Raw genomic sequence first — 19,690 nt, forward strand, 5'->3', positions numbered from 1 at the left:
CCTCCCTTTGTCAAGTATCAACAAGCAGGCACAGGCAAACTTTGGAAGTCCCCACCCCTACAGAACACACACACATGCTGCTTACAGTATCAGACGACATCTGCACGGATGAGGAAGGCAGCAAAACCAACATAGCTACCCTTCTGCTTTTCTGCTATGAGATGGACATTCTACTACCCACACCTTCACTGAGAACTGGCGGAGATTGAAGACGCACACAACAAACCAACGAAACACACTTTGGCTGCAGGTGATCAACAATGTGAGGGTGTTCCCTGGCTCTTCCTGGCATTAGAAAGCTCTGGGATTGTTGAGGAGTGGCTCCAGGCTCGCTCTCCTGCCGTTGCTCCACAGAGGGAGCGTCTAGGAACCAGCTCCTGCTTGTCAGACCCTCCTTGGCTGGCTGTGGCTCCCAGAGGGAACCCTCCTCTGTCCAAACCTCCAGCGGATTCCCGCCACCTCTTCAGCTGTTTCTTGTCTACCTCCCCCTACTCCAGGCCTGCGTCTCTATCAGTTTCTACAGCTTTTTGTCGTCTACTGCCACCCTCTCTCCAAACCTCCTTTCATCTCTCCTCCTTCCCCTCAACCATGGACCTGACTCTGTGGCAGTACCAGTTCCGGATCATCATGCTGGGTGACTCTACGGTGGGCAAGTCGTCCATGCTGAAGAGATACACAGAGGACATGTTCCTGGAGTGCATCAACGAGACGATCGGGGTGGACTTCTTCGTTCACTTCCTGGAAGTGGAGCCAGGCGTTAGGGTCAAGCTGCAGTTCTGGGACACTGCTGGTCAGGAGAGGTTCAGGTAAGGAGACCTGAACTGTGCTATACACACACGTTGGTTCAGTTGACAGCAGTAGGCTTCTCCATTCTGCGATATTATTCATTCTCTTTATTCACTGACAGCATTGCGTGAGCAGACTGGCATCACCACTCTCTTGGCATGGTATAGTGGCATGCGACAGTATGGCATTGACATGGTATGTCATGGCATACTGCTTAAAATCATACAGCCAGCTGCATCATTGCAAGAGCATGTAGGATCTGTGGGAGCATGTAGAAATCTACAGAGGCTCAGAAGGCTCAGAATTATAAAAATTTTTCAAGAGGAGAATTCTCTGTTAGAACCAAGATATGCAAATGTAACACATGGATAAACAACAACTGTCTCTTTTATTAGGGTATTTTTCCACACAAGGAGTATTCATCAGTCTTTGTCTTGAAGGTAACACATCTCATGAACACAATAGAGGCTATATTGGAGTAAGGTGGGTCAGACCCTCCCTCCTTACAGAATGTAATGAACACCTGGGGTGTATGTAGCCAGGTGAACCCTGCCTGCACTTATACTGCATAGAAAAGATACGGCTCTATTCAACATGAATCATTCCTGCTCTATCATTCCTCTCTCTCGTTGTATTTCTAACTGCAATGCTCTGGACATTCCAACCACCAGAAAAAGCCCTGTGCCTGTTACCTTTATGTACTGATCATCCAGCCAATCCTCTGAGTCACCTGAGCCGAACAAAACATTTCCTGAACTTAGTGGCTAGCAGTTTCTTCTGCTAAACTCTCACACATGATATTGGCATTGTGGTGATGGGATGACATTCAACCATAGTGCAATTATCTGTCTTTCGCTTACACAGGGATCTCTCTCTCTCTCTCTCTGTCTCTCTCTGTCTCTCTCTCTCTGTCTCTCTGTCTCTCTCTCTCTCTCTCTCTGTCTCTCTCTGTCTCTCTCTCTCTCTCTCTGTCTCTGTCTCTGTCTCCCTCTCACACCTTGTAACCACATACAACGTTTCTATATATTTCCATGAGGGGTGTGAGAGATACAGCCTATTTATAAGTGATGTCCTCACTCAGAATGGTGTACTGTTGGCCTATATGTGCAGTGTCTCTCAGTCACATTATCTAAACACAAATTTAATATGCAAATTCTAAATGGAAATCTAGGGTAGTTGAGGCATGACCTACCCTGCCAGATAACTGACCTGAGAGACTTTCACTTGAAACTGTAGGGTCACAGACATTGATGTCCATTTTCTGGAAATTAAAATAGTAAACCTTCCTCTTTCAATGAATGTAGGCTACCCTAACCACATCCTCTTTTGCAGTAGGTCACTGAACTAGAACTGGGTATTGTTTGGTCGTTCTTCACTCTATTGTGATCCTCTGTGGCTCAGTTGGTAGAACATGGCGCTAACAACGCTTAGGTTGTGGGTTTGCTGGGACCATATATACTGAAATGAATGCACTCACTGCAATTTAGGTCGCTTTGGATTAAAGCGTCAGCTAAATGGCATATATCTAGCTGATTACTGGTTCATTCATTAACAGATTTAATTAAATGTAAGCAATCTAAAGCCATTAGTTGTATGACGTGTTGTCGCTCTCCTTCTCTCTCTCTCTCTCAGGTCAGTGACCCGTTCCTACTACCGTAACTCTGTCGGGGGTTTGCTGGTATTCGACCTGGCCAACCGTGCCTCTTTTGAGCACATACAAGAGTGGCACGCCGAGGTGTGTGAGCGGGTACAACCCCACACAGTACTGTTCATCCTGGTGGGCCACAAGAGTGACCGGGACGCCCAGGGAGTGCGGGAGGTGAGCTGCAAGGAGGCTGAGAAGCTGGCGGCCCAGCTGGGGATGCCCTACATCGAGGCCTCGGCCAAGACGGGCCAGGGAGTGACAGAGGCCTTCGAGCTGCTCACCCGCAGGGTGTACCAGGGGCTGCTGAGCGGGGAGGTGGAGCTACGACAGGGCTGGGACGGGGTCAAGTGCTCGGCTCCACCAGCATTACAGTTACAGAAGTCTCTGCCGAACACGCCGACCCAGAACAGCAAGAGATGCTGTAGTTAACTCTGTTTTTCCTGTGTTACTCTGGTTTACACAGATATCTCATATCCTGGACTAAAGTTGTCTCTTGGGACTCAAGGTGCCATGGCCTTTACAGTTCTGTTCTTGTAAGGCTGACTGCCATCAGAACTGCCCATCTTGGACATATGTAAATAATCTTGACCTGAGGATCTTCAATATCAGGAAGAGAGAGGTGTCTTACAACAGGAAAATACATGTTGTGCTTTGTGGTTTTGAAAGCAAATCTGTTCTGTATATTAATAGAAGATGGACAGTGTAAACACATGTAAAATACTTGCAAATGTATGTAGAGGAACCCAACTGGGGTCATTTGGTTGACCGTTGCTGACAGGTGCTGGAGTACGTTTTCCTAGAATGTAAATCCAGTATAATCCTTTATATCCTTTTCCCTGGCAAGTGATTTTGCACATGCAACTTATGGAATGGGATCTGGGGAAAACCTAATTGGTTAAAAAAATGTACAAATGACCAGAAAGCGCAAACCATTAAATAAACGCACAATCAAATGCCAAGTGAAATATGAATCTTGTTTTATTTATGGAATAAAAATAACACAGGTTAAACTAAAAACACTGCCATACAAAGTCAAAAATGTTACTCCGTCCCCTCGCTTCCCCTAACAATGACCCTTTACCCAACCCTATCTCACTGCAGTCTGGCAATATAAGCCATACTTCAACATATGCTTATTCTTTTTGAATAATAATCAGTCATTTATTGTTTATCAGTGACATTTTATGAAAAGACAATGTCATGGGTTATTTCTACTCAACTATGGAGATGACATCAGGTCTCTATAGCAGTCCAAACATACTGCCGTCAGGGTAAATAAACTAAATGGTGTGCCGTTCTGATGCTAGACTTAGGGAAACAGTTTGCTTGTGTGACAAAAACCTACTACATTCAGAACACTAAACACACAACAGCAAATGCATGCCAGACAAAAAGAACAAAATGGGAGAATAGAATGCATGGTAGCCACCGTATACAAAACGGGAATTGTGAGGTTATCCTCTTCAAAAAAAAAAAAAAAAAAACATTTTTTTTTAAACTGCTGGAAGACAATACCTACAAAAAACGACATGAGGTGAGACAATTTGGACAAAGAGGACATGTTTGTTGAGAGGACAGCACAGTCAATAACATTGGCATCTCTACACACTACGGCATATCAAAAGGCATAATGGATGCGCTATTAGACACTGTCCCAAAACAGAACTCTATAGCTGAGTGTACTGTTACACATACACTGAATGAGGAGTGCATCTGTGTTTGGCCAGTTGGTGGTGAAAAGCACTAGAAAGGAAAGACGGCGTCGATCAAGATGCTTGTGTGATGGTGCTGAAGTAACACACAAAAGGTTGGGTGAAAGAACATCCCCCGTTATTAGAAATATACAGTTTTTTCCTTTCTTGACAGCCGGTTGCAAAACCCACTCTTGCACCATCTTCACAACAATTTCCCCCCCCAAAACCCCCAATTGAAAATAAAGAGCAAAAAGCACAGAGGGTTGGTGCCCAGGCGGTTCCTGCGTTGGCTCCAGGTCTTGCTACTTTTTGGTTGTCTTGCGGATCAATGCCATTCTCTGAAACGGGACAAATTGAACTGGTTAGAAAACTTGCTCACAATTCAGACGTTGTTGCATTATTTGAACGTGCATCCCTTTGAAGGCACATCACACACAAAACATGCATTCATTGGCCATTCCATATGCAAATAAGAAGACCATTCTTGGCAAGTTCAAATTATGCAGTAGGAACAACAGTGAATTCTCTCTCAGGGTGTGTTAGAAATAAATCCATGATGCACTAACCTGTTTGTGGGCCTCTGTCGTACAAGCCTTCTTGTACGGCCGGATCTCATCCGACCCATAGCCTGGAATCCACATGTTCCACTGGCGCTCTGTGAAAGTGACACGAGAAAATAGGATTAAGTGTAGGCTAACACATCCCAGCAGAGAACCCCTCACCAATACAGCGCATTAAAAAATACATTGTCCCCATGTCTCAGTTAAATTAATTTACAGTGAATTTCAGTACTCCTGGACCAAGGACTAAACGTGTTGGAGTGTGTCAATACAGTGTTGCATACAATGCAGCACCGGCTGCCAGTGCGTCTGAAACTCACCTAGATGCAACTGGACGTCCTTCACTTCCAGGGTGTTGGACTTGCGGTGGCGAGCAAGCTGGCAGGCAGCCGTCACCACGCTCTCGATGAAGTCATCTGCTATCTGCAGCAGCATCTGAGGAGAACAGGTGAGGGAGGTCCATAGAAGGTCACCAGAGGTCACCTCTATTCCATCTACTATCATCTGTGGCTTTGGGAAAACAAGCTTTGATGAAGGAAAGCAAAAACTAGGCACAAACCTCTTCAACGTCCTCGTCGAGCTGCTCATTAGGGTCAATCTCTCGCACCAGGTCCTGCAGCTTCTTCTTACTGAGCACCTGGTTGGAAAGCAGAGGTCATTACTCAAGATTCAGCCAGTACATGGGGGGGGGGGGGGGGGGGGGGGCAGAGTTGTATGTGTTTGTTGTTGTAATATGTATCTATTGTGTGTGTATTATGTGTATGTTCTATGTGTTTGTTGTGGTTTTGTGTATGTTGTGGTATTTTGTGTTTGAGAATATAAATAAAAAACATTTAAAAATAAATTTAAAAAAAAAAAGAAAAAGAAAGTGCTAATGTGCAAGAACTATGTGAGGGCTGGAGCCATGACGCTTTTTGCCTTAACGTATTTGTGAAATGTATTATACTGGTTGCAGACAGTCAACAGCTTGGTGAACAGAGCTCACCTGAGTTCCCTCAGGGCTGACTCTGCCAGCGGGCCCAGGTGTACCCAGGACCTTCCCCGGGGCAGAGGCAGTGCTGTTAGCCATGCTGGTAGCAAGAGGTGGCGTGGACGAGGCCTCGGATTTCACGGTGAAGAAGTTGGAGCGGTTAACCTGTGGTTGGTACTGGGTCATAATCCGACAGTCCCTAGGGTGTCAGGTGATGGGGCCTCCTGGGTCCTGAGGCTTTGTTGTCTTCGTAGGGACCAGGTCCGTCAATCTAGTAGGTACAGAGGGAATAAAAGTGTTGAAGAGGTGTTCCTTGCTCCATGTAAGCCTACTCCAAAGAATTAAAACCTAGGCTATTTGTAAATGAAACTCACTGACACGAACAGCAAGTTAATAGTCCTGATGGACCGCTACTGACTATTTGATAGTTACAAAAACAGCTCCCATGTATCAATATAAGTTACTGGTCTGCATAGAAATAACATACATGCAGAAATAAATAACATGCAGTTACTGTCACATTGTTGGCTGATTTTGACATGGCCATCTAATAGGCACATCCACAATAGTTTTGCACGTGCTGTTGCTTAAAAATATTTGCTGACTTGAGTTACAAGGATAGAAATTTGAGTTAACTCCAGAATGACAACTAGCTGTTAGCTGTCTGGCTAGCACAACAACACCACTAGCGAGCAAGAAAACAGGGACATGAGACACTAGTCATATTAACCATAGAACATGAAGACAGTATTTCAAAAAAGTCATATTTTGTATTATATCGTCTGAGTCAGCACATGTATTTAACCTGTTTGATCCGTACATGCTTAAACCAAGCTAAGTAACGTTATCTAGCATGTTATGCTAAACACAACAACATTCAGCTAACGCTAGCTAGTTTACCTCGCCTTTTATGTCTCCAGCATATATATATTTGAAATCTAAGCGCTAACATACGTACCTAATAATACAGACACTATCTCCCCATGTTTTGAAGTGTTGAATTTGATAATTTTCTGAAAATACAAATTGCACAAGCCGTTCTTGCTTCCAGTTTTGAGGCAAGACAGATTTCCTTTTAGAACTTCCGTTTTATCACATTATATTTCCGGTGAACACACTCCCATTCGTCTCCTGCCCCCCAGTGGCTGATCAAATCAGAGCGATATAATAGAATTTATCAAAGCATTTTTCACCCATGACAGCTATACAACAACATTATCTGGCCCGAGCCACGAATGGATGGGGAATCCTGAAGTTCATTCATGTTACAGGACTCATGAACGTATTTTCTTCACATCCACAAGATGTCGACAAAACTGTTTGTGTCTGTCACATTCGTATCCCAAAATTCCTTGAAAAATACTATGTCTACAATATACAACAGTAAAACGGCACAACAACAGAATCATTATGTATGTGGACAGAAATTTAAACAGACACGTCAACGGGGAACACAACTCCTCAGTGACTCCAGATATGGTTGTAAATGCATAAATGGATACTAAACTGGGGGCATTCAGGTGTGAATTCGATATTGCCACCAGAAGTGAGACCAGTGAAATTATCTGGGGGGCTCTTGTATCAAACATATACAAGTCACTTTGATACTTGCGAAACTGCAAATAAACCCACAGGACCTTGCAAACTGGGAAGCAATACAAACAAAGGTCGAATTCACCAGAACTACGTCATTGTGTGGAAACAGGATACATGTTAAGTAAGGCAGGATACTGTCTGTCTATTGTAGCTTGTTCAAGCGCCATTAACAGTGGAGGTCAAGTTTATCTTTCCTGCTTATGGGCGAATCGAGCTGCAACAACAAAATCCTTCTCATCCTAATTTGTTTAAAAATGAAAGTGAAAAGTGTTCTCAAGTGATTACTGTCTGGTTGCGCTGAAACGGTCTCAAGTGGCGCGAAAAATCAAGCGACGCGCATCCAAACATAGGCTATGCGTAAAATAATATTTGCAGGGGCGCAGAGCCATTTGCCTTTATATGCTGTGAAATTAGTTTGTCAGGAGCAGATTCCACTACAAATCTGGTAGGCCACTGAACTCTATAACAAGACGAGAAGTAGCGTGATAACATTCAACATTCAGAGTGCACGGAGACAAGTGACGCACCTTCACGCGCCTGGTAATTGGAGCGTCTTTTTCTTGTTATTGTGCAGGCTACGCAAGTGTTGTTTATACTCAACACATCAAAGGCGGATAGAAGTTATTTAGAACTGCTCACTCAGGGAGAAAGAAAGTGGTCTATACATGTTTGAAACGATTTGGTACGGGGAATAAACTCTTAATTGCTCTTCAGCCATAGCCTAATGTGCGCATTGACAGGCAGAAAGCAAGACCTGCAAGCCACGCCTCATCTCGTATGGATAAGTAGTCAAACCAAACTTTCACTTCAAACAGACTCTCGAATACTTGGAGAAGTAGCAGACGTACTTTGTCATCGAAGTTGAAGTTGATCCGCATCCTTTTACAATGAAAGGATTTTTAATCCTCGCGGTTGCAATGATGGTACATGTTCACAGCACTTATGGTAAATATAATCTTACTTACTTACTCCAAAAATATAGCCTAGATTCTTCAACTCAGTGTAACCTAAACATTTTTTAATTGGTGGTCAATAATCACTTTTAATGGCTCCAGCTACAGTTTTATATTATATATATATATATATATATATATATAATATGTTATAATGATTTTGAGATACAACATTTGCAGGTCAACTATGTGTTTCCTATTCGTATAGCTTGCAGTTAGATCTTGACATTTAAAGTTATCCACTAATAATGCATTTGTAGCCATCCTTTTATTTATTTATATTATAATTAATTTAAAGTGAATGCCTACCAGAGTGTTCAGGTAGTTACTTTGTTAAGGTGTTCGAGGAATTCCCCTGGAAATCGAATTATCTAGAAGCGAAACTGAAATGTGACAAACAAAACTTTACAAGTGACCACAGGGGATTTTGTTTACGTTGGCGACAAAGCCTGTAGAGAAAGCAAATGTCACTGGGGAACATTTAAACAATCTAAAATATTTCTACTTGTTATCGTTCTACATGTTCCGTGATAAAGGCGATAAATCACCGTTTCATTCCTTTGAATTGGTAGGCTACACTTTTGAAGAAATTCTGACAAATAAAAGTGCGTATTCAGTCTGTGTCTGTTTTTGATCTAACCCGTTCTGTCCAGTGGAGGGCCCATATTATCACCATCATCTATCTCCCGGGAAAGTAGAGGAACCTGTTGATCATGTGTTTAGTCTAGGGCTTGGGGGTTTTGGCTAAATTCCAGCCATTGCTTCTAACAGACAAAGACCAGGAAAAGGAAGAGGTTGTTTTTTGGATGTTTTGCAGCCCAAAGTAGGCTTAACCACAGCCTGCAGCCTGAGTCTAACATTTCACCGTGATGTAGTCCACCTACTTAGGTTTATCAACAACAACAAATTCTTCGAACAAAGAAACCACTTATGTTATTCCATGGCAAGAAGTAAACAAACAAAGACTGTATCACAAACTGTATGATAATGTGCTTCATTTGTTACTCTCTCTGTGTCTAATAGCTTCCCTTGCTCTGAAGGGGCCAGAGAAGCCCATTCTGGAGGGGGATGATGTCATGCTGGAGTGTCTGATCACAGACTCAGAAGTGAACATGAGCCAGGTCCATTTTGAGCGCTTCGCCAAGGTGAGGACAGCGACTGTGGTAGTGCTTGGTCGGGCATAAGGGAAGTGCTGTTACAACAAGGGAAGTGCTGCAACACCATACAGTCACACTTTGTACAGTGTGTTGGTTCACAGTACATAGTGCTTAGCTTATCTATATGATATTTAAATAGTTAAAAGAGAGTATTTAGACTAGCCACCCTTGGAAGGTAATCACCATTTTTCATACCCTTATCGCTCGGACCACATATGGCCGAGGCCAGTTGAGCTGCTGTTTGCAGATTAGGTAAATACCATTCTCTCTCTCTCTCTCTCTCTCTCTCTCTCTCTCTCTCTCTCTCCGACTCACTCTGTCTTTGTCTTACATCTCTCTAACTTTCTCTTTCTCTTTCCCTTAACTCTCTTTCATTCTCTCCATCAGTACATGAGGAAGTGGTACCGTGTGGAGCCTGAGGTGGGCTACCTGTACCGCCATTGTTTTCAAGGCTATGCTGACGTGAGACGCGAGTCGGGCCGCCTGTTTCTGTACATCAGCAGCGTCCAGAGCTCCTACTCCGAGGGGCCCTACCGCTGCGTCACCGACAACACCACGGCACCCAACAACTCCTCTGAGCCCCTGACTCTCAATGTGCATTGTGAGTGTGTGTGTGTGTGTGTGTGTGTGTGTGTGTGTGTGTGTGTGTTTGTTTATATTAACAACATTGGAAAATCACATAACAAGGGGATGTAAATACAGTGCTACAGTATGCAGAACTCAGATAAAAAAACACATGCACACACACACACACACACACACACACACACACACACACACACACACACACACACACACAGCCCTTCCAGGAATTGAGTTGGAGAACACAGACACAGATTATAAGTTACATGAAAGGGGTGGACATGGCATAAAGGCTTATTTCCCACCTCCCCCTCTGTCTAGTGATCATCAAATCGACTGGAATGTTGTTTGATAGGCTCCTTCGCCTGTAGGGGGAATCGATAATGGTGCAATGATTAGTATAGAGAGAGAGAGAGAGAGAGAGAGAGAGAGAGAAAATGAGGTACATGGAAATGGAGATAGTCCACCCATTGATATACAGATGAGAGGACAATAAACCATTATACACAACACTGCACCATTGTAAAGATTGAGGAAGATGAAGCCAATTATCATGCCTATCGATTTGCCCTGTCCTCGTGGGTGATTTGTGGAGGATTCGAAGGCTAGATACTCAAATATACTCAAGGATAAGGCTCAGTTTACGCATTAATGTCTCGACAAATATGTGCGTGCACGTCTTAACCCTTGAAATGCCATTATCACATTTCCTGTTCTCCATTTATGCTTGAGTATATTTTTTCTCCCTGTCTCCAATCCCCGTGTTCAGACATGCGATCTCCGACTCTGTACCGGGAGGGTGTAGCTCGTTACCTATCCTACCAGTCCCTGCAGGACCTGCGTGTGCGGCTAGGGGAAGACGTGAAGTTGGAGTGCTCCACCTCGTCCTCCGAGGCCCCAGAGTACTATTGGCAGAAAGACGTGAGTGTACTTTGGTCCTATTGTCATGTGAGATGACGTACCTACTGTACAGGCTGTCTCTGTCTGTCTGTCTGTCTGTCTGTCTGTCTGTCTCTGTCTTTCCCTCTCTCTCTCTCTCTCTCTGTCTTTTTCTTTTTCTTCTTCTTCTTCTTCTTCTGTCTGCCTATGTGTACTAGTGTGATTCTGTGATTGGTTGTTGCCAATGCAGGTTTCATCCCGTCTTTCTCTCTGCTTGGTCTCTCTCTCTGTCTTCTCCATAAGAGGTTCTCTGTGTTCTGTATTCAGTGGGCCTCTTGGTTCAGGCCCTCCTCTTTTTGAAGAGCAGCTTGCCCACTTAAAAGGGATTAATAGTGTAATGAGGTCTAGACAAGAGGCAGTCAACCTGAAAACAATTACAGTATGCGGATAGATTCCTAATGATTTGTCTCTGTTTAGTTAACCATTGTTGAATTATTCAACTTGCTGTGTGACCAAAGCTACAAACCTCTTTATCCAAGGGTATTAAGACTTCTTAAGACTAAATGTCAAAGTCTTAGCGTCCGTGTGCACAAAAACAAAGAAGAAAAAGGCTGGTGAGTGGATATGCTGCTGCCTAGTGGTGAAATGGAGTATTGCTTCTGCAGAGCGTGCGTCTCCAACCAGTACACGCACTTGCTCACAGAGAACCCTTCAGTCTGTAAGAAAAACAGTGAGACATAATTGCTAAGTTACCCTTTTATTATCCATTTTGAAGGTTAATGTCATTCTGCCAAGATTTCTTTGCAGAGTTAAGGCCAGAGATCTACCTTTAACAAGCGTTTCACACCTTTAAAATTAGATTTGCTCTTATAGCATGCATTATTTACAACCTTTTTCACAACTATGTTTAATTCCAGACATTTTTAGTATTTTAGCATATATTTCAACAAACAGTGTTGTTTTTTTGTCTCTGTCACTGTATTGATATAAAGCCTTGTAAGATATGTTGATCACACATATCTATTTGGATTAAGGGTGCAGAAAATATTCTAGAAAGTGTGTGTGTGTGTACGTGTGTGTGTGTGTGCATGTGTGAGAGAGAGAGTGCTGTGCATGTGTGTGTAGATGGGGGTTATAGGGCAGGGATGTGACTCACTCAGTATGGGACATTTGATGGACAGCAGCCGACTGCTGGCATTTGGATTTAGTGGGCAGAAAATATTAAAGAGATTGTGTGTGTGTGTGTGTGTGTTTGTGTGTGTGTCTCTCTGTCTGTGTGTGTGTGCGAGCGTGCGTGCGTGTGTGTGTGTGTGAGCAAGTGTGTGTGTGTGTGTGTGCGTGCGTGCGTGCGTGCGTGCGTGCGTGCGTGCGTGCGTGCGTGCGTGCGTGCGTGCGTGTGTGTGTGTGTGTGTGCGTGTGTGTGTGTGTGTGTAGAGGGGGGGGTTATAGGGCAGGGAAGTGACGCACTCAGTATGGGCCATTTGATGGACAGCGGCCGGCTGCACACTGGCCCTCAGTAATGACCAGTGGACGGAGGCGGAATAGTAGATGCTTCGGAGCCAGCTGGATTTGCATACAAAATGCTGTTTTGGCCAAACCTAGCCTTTACTGAAAACCTTCTTAATTCAGCCCCCATTCAAATTGAAAATGGACTTTCTTGGCAGGAGAATCTCGGAGCCAAATCATTTGCATGGTGTAATGTCTTTTTTGTTGTTGGTTTGTGCTAATCCCTGTGTTTTCTGCCATTATTTGTCCCTCTCCTATGTCTAGCTCTACTTCTCAATAATAGCCGCAGATATTTTTGTGTCAACAATATTCCTCCCACGCAAGCTCATTATGTGTTGTGCTAACAGTGTGCTATGGTGAAGATTTTCTTTGCTTATGTTCTTATCTAGGTCAATGACTTGTGTATATGTACATTAATTCAACAGGATTATTGTTCAGGTAAATACAAAGACCTTGTTAAGGAGTTTATCACTTACATAATAGGTAATGGGTTTTTTCTCTCCCTCTCTCTCTCTCTTCCTCTCTCCCTCTCTCTGCGTCTCCCCCCCCGACCCCTCCCTCCCTCATTCCCTCTGCCAGGGTGGGGACTGGATCTTGCCCTCCTCCAAGCTGACGCTGGAGAAGGTGAGTGTGGAGGACGGGGGAGACTACACCTGCATGGCTGAACACCCCACCATCTCCTCACTGAAGAAGAGCCGCACCATCTCCATCACTGTGCTGCCAGGTGGGGCTGGGGTGGTGTGTGTGTGTGTGTGTGTGTGTGTGTGTGTGTGTGTGTGTGTGTGTGTGTGTGTGTGTGTGTGTGTGTGTGTGTGTGTGTGTGTGGGGATTTACAGGGGAGCTGGGGTATATAGGTTAGGGAGATTTACAGGGGAGCTGGGGTATATAGGTTAGGGAGATTTACAGGGGAGCTGGGGTATATAGGTTAGGGAGAGGGGCATCGGCTTTGAGAAGAGGCCAAGTGTGGTACATAGGAAGAAAGAGATTTGGGCTACAGCAGGACAACCTGTCTTGTACGACAGAAAGACAGGGTCATTTTAAGCTGAAAATGCATGTTGTAATATAAGTATATCAATATACAACCATTTTGGTCCGAAATAAGTAGTGTTGTTGCTTACTTCCTGACGTCATTGAGGTGAGTTCTCTGCCCGCCCCCTCCAACCGTTTTTGTAAACAGATCACTCCCCCCTCAGATAGAAGTGTGTAGTGTGTTGCTAGCCTGTAAGGTCAGAGTGGAAACGCCGCTGTGCCCACAAGGCTTTGTTATATTAAAGCCTGCTTAATTTGTTTAATGTTTTGATCATTTTTGACATTTTGACCTTTGAAGACAACCAAATTATTTTGTGAAAGGCATTGATCAAAGGAACTATATGTTTACTTGTCAAAATGTATTTTCAATAGGGTAACAGGAAGTCTATTGATTAGAAAACAGCAATATAACGTTGCCCTGTTATTCTTTCACCACGCGAAAATCCTACAGTGTTGTGGGAGACAACACATTTTAGCAATGATGGAACGAACTGGCCCATTTCTGCTGCTCTCCACACGGAACAGGGGAAAGAAGAGAACGGCATCCTTTATGCACAGCACTCCACACGCTGCATATAGGGATATGTTGATCTGGTTATTTACACAGCCATGTTAAGCATCTATTTTGCAATCCAAACGTTTTCACCTGACCAGGCCCCAAATAGAAGTGCCGATAATGCTTGATAACAAGTGCAAACAAGCACGAAATAACGTGAAGCAATAATGACATGGAATAGATGTGTAAATACACACCAGATACAAGTTATTTGTTGATAATATTGGACACTACTGTACTCTCAGGCTATGGGCCTTTGTGCAATGGCATCAGTAATAGGTCATCCATGCACATTATCCTCCTGCTCCTTCTGCTCCAACAATTGTTCTTGGGGGAAATCAACGTTCTAGTTACTTGGATGGTATGTTGGCAGCTTATTTGTAATTTAGAAATTCTAACAAGGCTAACATCTGAAACAACTAACAGGCAGGGTAAAAGAGGTGGGAAGGTTAATTAATTAAAGTCTGTTGGAGCTGCTCTGTTGCTCTTCACCATTGTTCCACTGACCATGGATGGGGGGGGTGGGGGGGGGTGGGGGGGGCGGGGTTGTATTCATTAGAGTTTCGACTTAGCTGAAAAGTTCAGATTGCCAGGTATACCATGTGACACACAACCATTTTCACCCCTCTAGAGTGGATCTTTAATCACAGAGAAGAGTAGTTGGGCACTGTATAAGATGTCTCTTGTTAGGAAAGTAAAGATGTTACCGAAGTAGAGAACTAATTACATTACAACATTACCGCTAATCCAATTTATGATACTCATCATTCTTCTTCTTTTTTTTTTTTTAATCAGCGACCTGCGAAATGATTACATCGGGTTAATGCACGTGGGGTTTCTCCACACGTTCTTATCACCAAATATAATTTATAATCCTTGTGATTACAATCGTTCCAATTATCTTAGCCTATAAAATGCGATGAAGCCAATCAAACTGGATGTACTAGTGAAGACATTGCATTAGTATCAACATTTAATCATTAGTTACACTTTATTTTAATCTTTACATTTGACTTTGTATCTGCTAAAAGATTATATGGCAATTACATGTAAATAACATTGTAATTACTTTTTATCATTGGAAAAAACACTGAAACACTGATCGTTGAATGACTTTTGTGGTAGTAATGTTTGTCACTGTGTGTCTGACTCTCTGGCCCTCAGAGGATGCCCCCTGGTATGACTCCACCAACGGACGTCTCGTGTTGATGACCTCAGCTGCGGGGGCGGCCCTCCTGGTGGTCATCCTCTCCATGACCGTCTTCTTGTGCCACAGAACCAAGCAGGCCAAGAGCAGCAAGGGACCCATGTGAGTGAAGACCACTGAAGGCCTATGCCCTTCTGACCTTGTGCGTGTGTGCGTGTGTGCGTGTGTGCGTGCGTGCGTGCGTGCGTGCGTTCTACTGAAATTTTTGCTTTTTCTCTCTCCTCATCCGCTTCCATTTGCTGTTAATGTCTATGTGTTATACTGCTATTGACATAATATTTCATGCTGACTCTTATGATAGTACCAAGGCTATTGCACCTTTTACAATGACAGAGAGAGTGTGCGTGTGTGTGTGTGTGCGTGTGTGTGTGCGTGTGTGTGTGTGCTTATCTGTGTGTGTGTGTGCTTAAGGCCTATTCTGTGTAGAACACTGGGTCTCTCTGGGTGTGACCGACTTAACCCAGTCTCTGACCCCATCCATGACCCGTCCTCTCCCCTGAGTTTCCACACATTCACCAGCCTCTGGAAGAACAATAACTTGAAGATTAAACACTGTGATTCTGAGAAGGGATATTTCTAATGGTTTTAGAAGTGAGGTTAGATACACACACACACAGCGAACCCTTTGTTATGCTCTTTACAAGCCTTTTCTAACAGTTCAATGTAGAACACTCTATGTAACGTTTTGGTATAATAAGCAGACCCAGGTGCGGTACATATAAAGGGAGGCAGACGAGTAGGTAGCGGCAAAAGGTTCTTTACTTAAAGTAGAGTTGGCAAAACAGTATACAAACACAAACTTAATCTTGAAAACAAAAGGGTACTTGTATATTCAAAGGCTTACGTATCTCAATCGACCAACAAACAGTGAACACAATGTGAAGACTAAGCGGGGAGTGAAGGGAAGTGAGGGTACATAAAGCATCAGTGACAATTAAACACAGGTGCAGGTGATTAGTCCATGAATGACACATCGGGCGGCCGGAGGGAGACACCTAGGGACCACACTGGGGAATGCGCCCCCATCTGTAACACCTCTACAAGTGGTTCTACCTCGAATCCCTTGTAGATGTTTCTTAATAAGAGGGTTCTACCTAGAAACCGTTGTAAAATGTTTTTTAATGAGAGGGTTTCTTAATAAGGGTTCTACCTAGAAACTGTTGTAGAGGGTTCTTCTTGACAGGGTTCTATGTAGCATCAAAAAAGGGTTCCCCTACAGGGACAAATCAAAAAACCTTTAAACAGTTCTTCATGAGAAGAACCAAATGATCTTCCAATGGTTCTATATAAAACCTACTGGAACCAGGCTCCTCAGGGTGTCATCAGGCATGGGTTGGCCTCAGCAGCTGACCTTGTGACCTCCAGCAGAGGAGACATAGCAGAGAGACAGAGAGAGAGAAAGAGAGAGAGAGAGAGAATATCCCCTAGAGTCTATAAATAAAGACAGAATATGTACTGAGGACCACTCCCTACTGGTCACAGTTAAAAAAACAGTAAGTTAGAGAACGGGTCACATACTATACATTTATCAATACATTCACCGATCCAAGCTGGTGTCGCTGGCTGCAAATATCCAATACTGCAACTCCTCCTTTCGTTTTTATTAATGTCTTGCCACTGAGGCCCACCGCCCCAACAAGCAAATTTGATGCTCTATGTGGCTGCTATGAAAGTGAACTGGGTGATCAGATCAGCGAGATGCAGGCAAGTATTGAGAGTAAGAGTGTGCTAGGCAGTATTGAATGTGTCACTGTCACCTTGATTTGATTTCTCCAATGTAACTCTCCTCCTGTGCACCTGTGTTATAAACTTTCATTTGTACAGTAGGCTGGGTCGTAGCAACCTCATGATGGGTATAGTAGTCTAGTATAGTATAGTATATAGTATAGTATAGTATAGTAGTAGTATCTAGTATCACGCCTGGGGCGGGTATGGAAATAAGCCTAAACCTCTCAATGTTACATTGAACTGGGTGAATGGAATATGAATGACAGTCATACATTATGCTGTAATAGAAATAATGTTCATAAAAAAAAAAAAAAAATCTTGAACGGCACCAGTTGCCACTGTTGTCGGCAAACACCTTGCAGGTACATTTCATTACCAAATGCGTGCCTATTAAATTCACTTAAATGAAAAGAAACAGGAATCACAGTCTAATCATGAAACATAAGGGGAATATAATATAATATATTGAGACTTGGTACGCCCAGAAGCATGCACATCATGAGGCGAAACTAAATAACCTTTTTTTTCTTCGGGTGATACTGTGGTGTTCTGGGCAGTTGATTGACAGATAATTGTGCATCTCTCACTCTCTCACACATCTCTCTCTCCTTCTCCTCTTCTTCCCATGCCCCCCCTCTCTCTCCCCCTCTCTCTCCCCCTCTCTCTACCTCCAGTGATGACCACTCCCAGAAGAAGCCCATCTACAAAGCCAGTGTGGAGTCTATTCCCTCCAGTGCTGGTGACAAACAACCACTGGTGTGACCGCATGGGGAGATGGAGGGAGGAGGAGGAGGAGGAGGAGGAGGAGGAGGAGAGGAACTATTGGTTGAAGATGGAAAAGGGGGTGTAGGTTGAGGAAAAGGATAGAGGGAGGATGCCAAAGTGTGTGGAGAGGTTGTAGGGTTATAGATAGTTTATGGGGAGGTGGGGGGGGGGGAGACTGGAAGCAGGGTAATATAAATCGAAGATATCGTAAAATGACCGGGGTGTAAGGGAAGGGAGAGACAAATGATTGCTTTACTGTGGTAGAGTCTTGCTTCCAGCGGGCCGGGGGGGGGGGGGCGTGTTCTTGAACCAAAGATGGGCAATTTTCTCTTTATTGATTTCGCAAACCTACAAAATGGAGATTCACATTCTTATCCCAGGCGAGAGGGAGAGATGAGACCTGTGTACTGTATGAGACTGCGAGTTGCTGTAGCTATTTTATTTCGGAGGTAACCTTGAGCTAAACTGCTCTTCACTTGCACTTTTGCAGCCTTGGCTCTTTTTTTGAAAAAAGGAATGTCCTTTCTGTCGCAAAATACGATTGTGCCTCTGTCTCATATGGATGAGCATTTTGGCAGGTTTTTTAATGCCTTCACCTGACTTGATGTTGTTTCCTTTTCCTACTGTAACCTTGTGTACCAATGCTGCTGAAGCGCCTCGAAGTAAAAGAGACCAGATTATTTTTTGCCAATGAAAGCAAAAAGCACTTTTGAAAACTTTGCAATCAGAACCACCTATTTTACTGTACTTTTGTTATCTACATAGAATTAAATGGCTTTGAGAAATACTAATCGCCATCCTTCGGTGTTTTCACATCATTGATTTAGTTTGGGACCGCGGAAATCTAGAGAGAGAGAGAGAGGTGGAGAGGTGGTGTATTGACATTGCAGTGAGAGTCGGATGCTGGAACACGCTTGGACGCACATACACTCGATCCAATGCCTTCCCTCCTCCATCTCAACAAGCACAAACTTGTTTACTGCTGTTATTATTCATTCTGCAAGGCTTTTTCTCCAGGAAATAACCTTTACTGAACCCCTCTCTCTTTCTCTCTTTCTCTCTCTCTCTCTCTTTCTCTCTCACACACACACATACCATCTGCCCATGGCCAACAAAATATCTTGATAGGTCAGTTATCGACAGCAGAGACAGACAACCTTGAAACTTTGCCCATCATTTCTGAGTGCCAGCAAAGCTATGCTGATGGTTATGCACAGTTCTGTTCTATTCACCACAATGGACATAGAAGAACTTCAGTGTTCTCACCAAGCTGGCTACACAATTCACATCTTTAATTTTCTCCTCTGTCGCCCTGTAACCTTAACAGAGTTACCAAAACTTATTACCATAACCGTGGCCATAACTATCCGTTTCATTACCACTGTCTGTCGAAGTTATGTTGGGTTTTATGCAGGTTTATTATCGGTGTGTGGTTGACCGTGGACCACCGTTAATAACGGGAGATGCGGCGGTTTAACAATGACACTCCATTAACGGGTACACGCGCCACGGAGCACAGCATGGATAATGTTATTAAACTGATTATTCAAGTCCACTCCAAATACTGCTGCTCCAGACGTCTTTTCTCTGGCTTTTTACAATGTGTGTGTGTGTGTGTGTGTGTGTGTGTGTGTGTGTGTGTGTGTGTGTGTGTGTGTGTGTGTGTGTGTGAGAGAGAGAGAGAGTCTCTATGCAGGCCCACAAACTTTAATAATATAGTATAGTTACTTTGTGTGTTTGTAGGCCTACAGGCTTAGGCTGCAGGTCTTAGCATAGTTGCCCAAAGTCATTTTAAAAACCGTCATGCTTCAATGAGAAATTCCATTTGGATATCCGAAATTCGACGCACACTTCGTTTTGAAATGCCAGTGAACACCATTTTATTTTGGCCTTTGAGTCATTCATGGATGAAAGACACACACCTTCGTTGTCGGTGCTGGTTCAATAGGTTGGCCAGACAATAATAATACTCAAGGTCATGTAATATATAATATAATACTCAGGGATCTCTGTATCTAGAGTTCAGTGTCTGAATACTGTATGACCTTGGCAGGTGTAAGCAGTGAGTATATGATGC

At 43.6% G+C, this 19,690-nt stretch overlaps 3 protein-coding genes across 4 annotated transcripts; 2 read left to right on the forward strand and 1 right to left on the reverse strand.

Annotated features, from left to right (window-relative positions):
- Nucleotides 1–450: 450 nt before the first annotated feature.
- Nucleotides 451–3,385, forward strand: rab42b (RAB42, member RAS oncogene family). Its single transcript, XM_083678961.1, has 2 exons — nucleotides 451–806; nucleotides 2,419–3,385. Exons 1-2 carry the CDS (start codon nucleotides 589–591, stop codon nucleotides 2,858–2,860), a joined length of 660 nt encoding a protein of 219 aa, XP_083535087.1. The 5' UTR covers nucleotides 451–588; the 3' UTR covers nucleotides 2,861–3,385.
- Nucleotides 3,386–3,885: 500 nt separating this feature from the next.
- On the reverse strand, nucleotides 3,886–6,729 carry taf12 (TAF12 RNA polymerase II, TATA box binding protein (TBP)-associated factor). Its single transcript, XM_083678962.1, has 6 exons — nucleotides 6,614–6,729; nucleotides 5,671–5,926; nucleotides 5,245–5,322; nucleotides 5,006–5,120; nucleotides 4,692–4,780; nucleotides 3,886–4,463 (listed from the first exon to the last, which is right to left on the reverse strand). Exons 2-6 carry the CDS (start codon nucleotides 5,839–5,841, stop codon nucleotides 4,428–4,430), a joined length of 489 nt encoding a protein of 162 aa, XP_083535088.1. The 5' UTR covers nucleotides 5,842–5,926; nucleotides 6,614–6,729; the 3' UTR covers nucleotides 3,886–4,427.
- A 931-nt stretch (nucleotides 6,730–7,660) lies between these two features.
- Nucleotides 7,661–18,400, forward strand: LOC310811084 (cell surface glycoprotein MUC18). Of its 2 annotated transcripts, none has more exons than XM_083679101.1 (7): nucleotides 7,661–7,791; nucleotides 9,228–9,349; nucleotides 9,749–9,962; nucleotides 10,713–10,864; nucleotides 12,908–13,052; nucleotides 15,078–15,222; nucleotides 17,523–18,400. In XM_083679101.1, the coding sequence occupies exons 2-7, from the start codon at nucleotides 9,281–9,283 to the stop codon at nucleotides 17,608–17,610; spliced, it is 813 nt and encodes a 270-aa protein (XP_083535227.1). In that variant the 5' UTR covers nucleotides 7,661–7,791; nucleotides 9,228–9,280; the 3' UTR covers nucleotides 17,611–18,400. The 2 variants fall into 2 exon arrangements, with proteins under 2 accessions (XP_083535227.1, XP_083535226.1); XM_083679100.1 differs by lacking the exon at nucleotides 7,661–7,791 and adding an exon at nucleotides 7,821–8,196.
- The last annotated feature ends 1,290 nt before the right edge of the window (nucleotides 18,401–19,690 follow it).

This window comes from Argentina silus (genome assembly GCF_951799395.1).
Source record: "Argentina silus genome assembly, chromosome: 10".
In the NCBI taxonomy this organism is placed as follows: Eukaryota; Metazoa; Chordata; class Actinopteri; order Argentiniformes; family Argentinidae; genus Argentina; species Argentina silus.

Bases quoted from the DNA above. Each gene is read 5' to 3' on its own strand.
- rab42b (XM_083678961.1), top strand. From the start codon at position 589: ATGGACCTGACTCTGTGGCAGTACCAGTTCCGGATCATCATGCTGGGT. The intron at 807-2,418 runs GTAAGGAGACCT...TCTCTCTCTCAG, and splicing joins GCTGGTCAGGAGAGGTTCAG to GTCAGTGACCCGTTCCTACT.
- taf12 (XM_083678962.1), bottom strand. From the start codon at position 5,841: ATGACCCAGTACCAACCACAGGTTAACCGCTCCAACTTCTTCACCGTG. The intron at 5,323-5,670 runs GTGAGCTCTGTT...CTTTCCAACCAG, and splicing joins TCAGCCCTGAGGGAACTCAG to GTGCTCAGTAAGAAGAAGCT. The intron at 4,781-5,005 runs GTGAGTTTCAGA...TCACTTTCACAG, and splicing joins GGACGTCCAGTTGCATCTAG to AGCGCCAGTGGAACATGTGG.
- LOC310811084 (XM_083679100.1), top strand. From the start codon at position 8,139: ATGAAAGGATTTTTAATCCTCGCGGTTGCAATGATGGTACATGTTCAC. The intron at 9,963-10,712 runs GTGAGTGTGTGT...CCCCGTGTTCAG, and splicing joins CCTGACTCTCAATGTGCATT to ACATGCGATCTCCGACTCTG. The intron at 13,053-15,077 runs GTGGGGCTGGGG...TCTGGCCCTCAG, and splicing joins CTCCATCACTGTGCTGCCAG to AGGATGCCCCCTGGTATGAC.